The 7371-nt window shown below is 43.8% G+C and overlaps 1 protein-coding gene across 1 annotated transcript; it reads left to right on the top strand.

The window, feature by feature from the left end:
- The first annotated feature begins 835 nt into the window (after positions 1-835).
- BOD1 (biorientation of chromosomes in cell division 1) lies at positions 836-5548 on the top strand. Its single transcript, XM_015876385.2, has 4 exons — positions 836-1157; positions 1667-1791; positions 3316-3516; positions 4668-5548. Exons 1-3 carry the CDS (start codon positions 912-914, stop codon positions 3512-3514), a joined length of 570 nt encoding a protein of 189 aa, XP_015731871.1. The 5' UTR covers positions 836-911; the 3' UTR covers positions 3515-3516; positions 4668-5548.
- The last annotated feature ends 1823 nt before the right edge of the window (positions 5549-7371 follow it).

Here is a 7371-nt window from a genome sequence, read left to right as displayed (position 1 = left end):
GTCCACAACTGGCAGCTGGTTTTGTGGACAGAGGTTGCCAGGAGAAGGAAAACCACCTACTGTGTTGGTCATTTAGCACTGATACAGGAGCTGGAAAACCCATAGAGAGGAATATGGTCCTTCTCCTCTTCCAGCCATGATGGCTCCTAAATCCTCCCAGTGTCCAGTGAGTCACATGTAACCTAAGGAAGAAACCTTATCAATCATATGGAACCAATGGTACTATATGGAATGGACAAAGGTTCAATTTTCAATTATATTGTATTAGATTGTGTTATCCTGTATTTCAATATAGTATTTTAGTAAATAAGTGTGCCTCCTTAGATCATTGCCGCTGTTTTCTTTTCCTAATTAACTTTTTCCTTTCGGCCTTGGGCCCCTGTGGGGCCCACAGCCCCGTGTCATGGATGCAGGTGGATTTTTGTTTAAACCTGTGGTTTAAGGGCAGTGTTTCCTTTAGGTCATTTCATACCATCATAGAATGGTTTGGGTTGGAAGGGACCTGCAACACAGTCCAGTTCCAACCCCTGTGTCTATATCTACACCTCCACCTCCACCTCCCATTAAACCAGCTCAGCCCTGGCAGCCCCTATGGGGCTCTGTGCTGTGTTCTCAATGCGATGTGACAGGGCCCAGCCGAGGGACGGCCTCGGGGTGCCCTCTACCGGGGGCCGCCTTTCGTATCCCTCCAGGCGGTGCAGGCCGCGGGCAAGGCCCCGACCCAACCGAACTACATTTCCCGAGATGCATCGCGAAAGAGACTCTTTCCTCCCCTTCCACCGTGCGTTCGCGGTGCACTCTGGGAGATGTAGTTCCCACGAGCAGAGCGAACCCACACGCATTACGCAAAACGCAGCGCGCCGCCGTGGACGGTCGCAGCCGTTGTTGGGCCTCGGGTTCATCCGTTCGCCATGTCCGACAGCGGCAGCGCCGGTGGATCCGCCCAGGGAGGAGGAGGAGGAGGCGGCGGTGCGGGAGGTGGAAGCGGAGCGGGGAGCTCGGGAGGTTCAACATCGAGCTCCGGGCCCGGAGCCACCAACCCGGCCTCGCTGCCGCCCGGAGACGCGCAGCTCATCGCCATCATCGTGGAGCAGCTCAAGAGCCGCGGGCTGTTCGATGGATTCCGCAGGGATTGCCTGGCCGATGTGGACACCAAGGTAATACGGCTTAAACTTCCAGTTGTGTTCAGCCAGAGCCCCATTGGGACACCCTGCAGCTGTAGAACCACCCCAGAAGCAGCCATAGGGCTGCCACGGTGAGATCAGCGCTGAAGGATAGGGACACACAGGCTGGTTTTGCAGCCTGGGTCACTGCACTTATGTTACATTCATCACTACATGTGTCTAAATGATGAAATTCCTTTGCACCTGGCTGCACACACAGCTTGCATTTCACTGAGTAACATTATGAGCAGACAGCAGTTATTAAAGAAACCTATCCTGCTTCCTAACTATCCTATTCAGTTATTGTAACGCTACTGTGACAACCAGTTCTTTGCAATTACCACTTACGGTAAGTACAGGCTTAGCTTTGTTCAGAAGGTGAAGGGATGGAGCATATGGACAACAAAACAGTGGTGTACACAACAAAAGAAGTACCAGGAAAGATTCTGGCAAGGAATTTGAGATCTTTTACCAGCTTAATGGGATTTTACTCTTTTTTTTAGCCAGCCTATCAAAATTTGAGGCAGAAGGTGGACAACTTTGTATCAACCCATCTGGACAAACAGGAATGGAATCCAGCAATGAACAAAAACCAGTTACGAAATGGGTTAAGACAGAGTGTGATTCAGTAAGTAAGCAATATTCCGTGTACTACCGTATCGTTGATAAACAATACACAACAATCTATCCTATCACAGAAGTCTTATAATTTGCATAACAACCTTCTGTTGTTGTTTCCAGCCACTAGCAGGCAGTAATGGAACTAGGCTGGCTTGATTTCCTGCAGCAAATGGATGGCTTTTTTCAGCTTTAGAAGATATGCTTCTAGCACAACAGGAAAGCCTGATTGAACTCTCCTGCTTAGACATTTAGGTTTTGTACCTCTTGCTGCTAATTCATCATAGCCTGAAGTATAAACCTTAGATTGTTTGGCTAAAGGTCATGGATAAGAACATCACAGCTCTAGGGAGAAGGCAGTAATGAACTTTATAATGGCAATTATGCTTGTAAAGAAATTTATTAGAAAGCCTTGCACACAGAAGAAGCTATTTCTCTTGATGGATGCTGTGAAACAATAGTATTTAATGTTAGTTTCAGTGTTTCTTCGTTAATGATAGAAGAGAATATTCACTGCAAGTACAGAATTTCCTGTCTATACTTGAAGCCCTTGGCGCTTCTGTCACTTCAAGCTTCCTCTTATTTCATACTAATCAACCACAGAAATGAAATGGCAATAGAAAAATGTTGTATCAGAGTCTGTAGAAGATAAAGTGCTCACTTTGTATAGACTACTGGTATAGAGAGTAAACAAGCAGCTATAGGAGTTTGAAGAGTCCACGTCACTACTGCGAGTACAAGACTGAGTGCTGCAGGCCATCAAGGCATGCCTCTAGATAGCTGCCCTTTGTTGGCTGCACGTACACACATGCTCTTTCTTACTTGGAGGTGACATGATGTGCAGTGACCCTGCACCCAGTTGCTCACCAGTATCCACAGCATTATTAGTCTTGTGGCTGCTTTGCTAAACACCAGGCACTGTCTCCATTTCCTGGCCCCTGCTCCTTTGCAGACATGACTTAAGCCCTCTAGACTGCCTGTGCCCTGCAATCCAAGAGTCTGACGCAGCCCCTGAAGCAATAAGTCATTTCAGTTTTTAATGCTGAGTTCCAGAAACGTTGCCGTGTGCTACGTGTGCTTGTTTGTTTAATTAATACCCATCCGTCTAGACTAACAGTTACAAGGAGTGAGTGACAGTAATGTTAGTAGGGAGAAGGCCTTTTCTCCCTCAAGTTAGCCAAAAAAAAAGACTGCTCTCAGCTGCCCTCCTCAGAATAGTTTGTTTCTTTTGTTTGTGGCAAAATGTGTTGACCTCGTTTCCACATAAGCCCTATTAAAGTGGTTCTTGTCCAATATACCATGTAAGTACCTGGAAGACCAGATGTCAGTCATTAATTCTATGGGGAGAACTGTGAGGGGGTTGGGGAGAAATAGGTGTTTGAAACAGTTCCCTGTTAAGGATCTTCTGAGTGGGTTGCAGTTCTCACCATGTTAATGCTAATTGCAGTTGACAGCAGGGCTCTAGAGAGTTACTGGAGGAGATTGGGGAGAAGTTTTTCAGAGGAACTGAATGACTTCTTTGTCTTTGTTCAAGGTCAGGAATGCTGGAAGCTGGAGTGGACAGAATTATTTCTCAGGTTGTGGACCCAAAGATCAACCACACATTCAGGCCCCAGATAGAGAGGGCGATTCATGAATTTTTGGCTGCACAAAAGAAAGAGGAAAGCGTGCCAGCTCCTCCTCCAGAGCCCGAGAATAAAGATCCTCCTGCTCCATCTCAGGATGCGTCCTAAAGGTCTTGTATTTCTGCACTTACTACTGTTTCCGTGTACCTCATGTCTGTAGTTTGTATAACGCAAAATAGAGAAGGCGTTGTATTCTTTCTGGTTTGACAGGGAGGAGGACACTTTGATCATCAGCGTGTTGTCTGTGTCAGACTGTCAGCTGAGCTGCTTCCACTTAAGTACATGCTAAAAATATATTAGAACTGAAGACATAGGTATGATGTAAAACAGCTATCAAGGAACAATGTGGGCTCTGCGAGCGCTGGTTTTGGATCAGACCAAAAGGCTGTTTATTCCTGTAAAAGCATGACTACTAGTGATCAGCAAGGAATTGGCTGGATGGCTTTCAGATCACCATCAAATGAATTAAAAAGATAAATCTTTTCCTGACATACAGCTGAAAGTGGAGTGGTGACATGTTATTGTGCTTTAGCATTGAAGTTTTTAGATAGCTCTTCTTTAGAACTTACACCAGAGTGTTGAATTGTTAATGACTGAAATATTCAGGAAGGGTAATGTCTCAGAGTGAATAACTTCATTTCCAATTGACTGGTTTAAATAGAGCAACCTGTATCTTTCCAGCTGAAAGGACTGAAGGTGCCTTTGTCACAGACAAGTTCATTCTGGCTTTTGTGATTAAAATAACTCAAGGGGCCTCAGGGGGCAATAATTACCACTCTGTCTTCACACAGATGACTGTACACTCACCCATCTCTAAGGCCCTGCATTATACTGGCCACATTACTGAGGAACACTGTCTTGATAGAAACTTTCAATCTGCAGCTTTGCTGGTGAATTTGCTTCTTTTATGCAGTATGGTTTTAATTATGAATTGTTCTTATTACTAATGCTTTCTGAAAGCAAGTTTTTTTTTCCAACAGCTACTGTAGGTTATTTATGCTTGCAATGATTACAGCAATTAGCATGGGGTTTTAATGAAATGATAGAAGTTAAAGTGCCCGTAGTATCATTCCATGTTACTTAATTGTCTGTGACTTGAAGACACATTGCCTTGAAACAGCTCTCCATTTGTCTGGTTCAACCAATTTGAAATCCACCATGACCTGCAGCTAAGTGCTGCTGTTAATTAATATATTCTTATATATGCAAATGCATTTATTCTTGGAAGTACCATCCTCTAAACTCTTCTTCTTTCTTGCAGTGGGTTCCTGATATTAAGCAGCTGCGGTTGGAAAACACATCCTGTTAGACTGACAATGGATTAGTTGTTCCATTTGGTACAGGAGTGCTGTCTGTCAAAGCTGATTACCCTGTATCTGACTCGTTGGAAGGCACAGAAATTCAGATGTACCCAGAGTTCTGCGAGTGGAGGGACAGCCAAAACATGAAGATATTTTTGGTGTTAATGGCAGTACAGAGAGCAGTGTGTATTCTTATTAATCATGCCTTCAGGCAAGAGGGTGGGACAGAAGAAAAAAGAAATGAACTTCATCTTATTTGGAGGGAATAAAGAATTGGTTTGAGTTGATGTTAGACTTGGGAGCAGGAAGAAAAGCTGTTCTGGGGTGTGGGGCAGCCTGTTGGTGACCACATAGAAGTTATAAGATTTTCTTTTATATAGTCCAAATGAGAGGAGACATGATACACCTCAGCTGCGTAATGCAGTGGGGAATATAGGGGCCAAGTCATCTGTAATCTGTTGTATTGATTGCTCTAAAAAATACATTTCCTATTTTAAACTGGAAAGAACACTTCAGGATCAATTATCTCAATAATTTCTGTTGCATCACAGGAAAATGTTTACAGTTAGCTATGACTATAGCTGGTTTAATTCTTATTTCCCAGGTAACCGTGGGAAACAAAGGGCACCAGAGTAGGTGATCAGTTTGAAACTTGTCTCTTTCAACTTGAAAGACTTTCCCATGAAATTTCTCAGGTGCCTGGTGGAAACTGCCCAATGCTTTCAGCTTGAATGCGTGCAGTGTCCTCTGGATGACAGTCAAATAGAGAATGCAGTTAAGTATTCTGCCTGCAAATGTCCGTACCTTTTGCAATAAAAAGCTTCAAGAAGCACGACTCCCAGCTCTTTCAATTGTTTGGGTTTTTCTTCCTCTCTAAGAAAGATCTGCTTAAAAAATCCAGGAATCCTGATTGTTGGAACCCTAAGGGAAGTGCAGCCTTACACAGTTCATAGATGAATCCAGCTCTGACAATACTTTGTTAACTGCAGATGAGAGTCTGTAAGATGACAAGCTTTGGAAACACATCTTTAGTCTTTTATCACAAAGAAGCAGTCAATTGCTTATATATGTCAGAAACAAGATTCAGCCTTAATAACTTCATGCTGGAAAAAATAAGAGATAAGAATACAAAACAGGTCCTGCTGAAGAAGTGAAATTGTTCCCTTGTCTAGTAGGGCGTCAGTGTAAAGTTAACTAATTGGTTGGTTTACACTGCTATGCTGGATGTGTTAAATGCTATCTAATGAGTCTAGCGAGGTTGACAGGCCTAAGACTAGAGTAATTCACTATGCAGTAAGATCTTTGTGGAGCTGAAAAGACAGGACAGTATGTTAGGAAGATGAGCCTCACGTGGATCAAGTAGGCCTGATTTCACTGTCCTGCTGACTGCACCTGTACAGCCACTTAATAGATCAAGTTTGCTTTCTTATACCAATATATTCATGCTTTCAATGAAGTTCAAGAAGTTGCAGCATTATGGTCTTTTTTTTCCCCGTTTGATAGACTAATAATGTGAAGAAGCTTAAAAGATTTTCTGCCTCCTTGGCTGTGCCTGTCCCAATCACATGCATTTGCTTCTGCATGTCTCATGTGACCAAAACACACAAGCAAAATACCCTGAGCTTCAGAGGGAGCAAGAGAATAAGTGAAAGCAGGGCATGATGAGTAAAGAAAGATTCCCAATAAAGGAGGATGAGGAAGGTTAAAACAACAATGGAAACCCACTGAAAAAGCCATAGATGGATACTAGCATGTTCTTTGCAAAAGCTGCTGCACTTTCCTGGGCTGCCTTTGGGTTTGATGGATCTCTCTCGTCACTTAAGCCAGACATGACAGAGCACAAGGAAGTGGATTGCATTAATTAAGCTCATCCAGCTGACCCTTCTGGTAAAAAGCAGGCTTGAAGAATTTGTCTGGACACTGTACAGCACACAGCTTTGCAACTCTCCTGCAAAGCAAGGTGTCCTGGAGTGTTTGTAACCTATGGATCCAAGTTCCAGCAATACAGTAAATGCTGATGTTCTATGTTCTGATTAATCCAAAACTCTACTGAACACATTTTAAGTTTTCACAGACATGGCATTGCAAGGCTGGGTAAGACATCAACCATCAAGATACACAGCTGCTGACCACCTTATCAAGACCACAGTGTGTCACCTGAGCCTGCATTTTGGATGCATGCATTCTCCTAGTCCTGTTGCAAGTGCAAAGTGGGCTCTTGAGCATCTGAAGCGTTGCTACAAAACACCAGGGGCCTGCACTATATCAGTTAACACATCTGAAAGAACAAGCAGTAACTTCAGAAATCAAGATAACATGGCAGCATCTTACCATCAGTCAGTGATGCTGCTGCTTATGTGACACTCTTTGCCAAAGTATTCTGATCCACACAGATAGCAATGCAGTTTCAGGTGTCTCGTACCCAAAGCACATCCAGCTCTGCTTCCTCTCCTAATATCAGGACAAGTTTGGCTGGTTCTAACAAAGCACAGACAACATAACATGCCTGCAACGGAGATTTACCAATACATCATTTTGATCTCAGCTGAAAGGAGTGCTAAGAGGGCTAGAAATCACAATGGGAGCCTTTAATGGAGCATTTGGCCTCTTTTATCTACAGGGATCCTCAGCAAAAGCGGATCCCATTCTCCAGCTTCTTGCCAA

Source organism: Coturnix japonica, chromosome 13 (assembly GCF_001577835.2).
Source record: "Coturnix japonica isolate 7356 chromosome 13, Coturnix japonica 2.1, whole genome shotgun sequence".
Classification (NCBI taxonomy): domain Eukaryota; kingdom Metazoa; phylum Chordata; class Aves; order Galliformes; family Phasianidae; genus Coturnix; species Coturnix japonica.
Note: the sequence above shows the minus strand (reverse complement) of the source record. Positions and strands in the feature narration are given on the sequence as shown.

Excerpts from the sequence above, each read along its gene's own strand:
- BOD1 (XM_015876385.2), top strand. The coding sequence starts at position 912 with ATGTCCGACAGCGGCAGCGCCGGTGGATCCGCCCAGGGAGGAGGAGGA. Across the intron at positions 1,158-1,666 it reads TGGCCGATGTGGACACCAAG|CCAGCCTATCAAAATTTGAG; the intron begins GTAATACGGCTT and ends TCTTTTTTTTAG. Across the intron at positions 1,792-3,315 it reads TTAAGACAGAGTGTGATTCA|GTCAGGAATGCTGGAAGCTG; the intron begins GTAAGTAAGCAA and ends TCTTTGTTCAAG.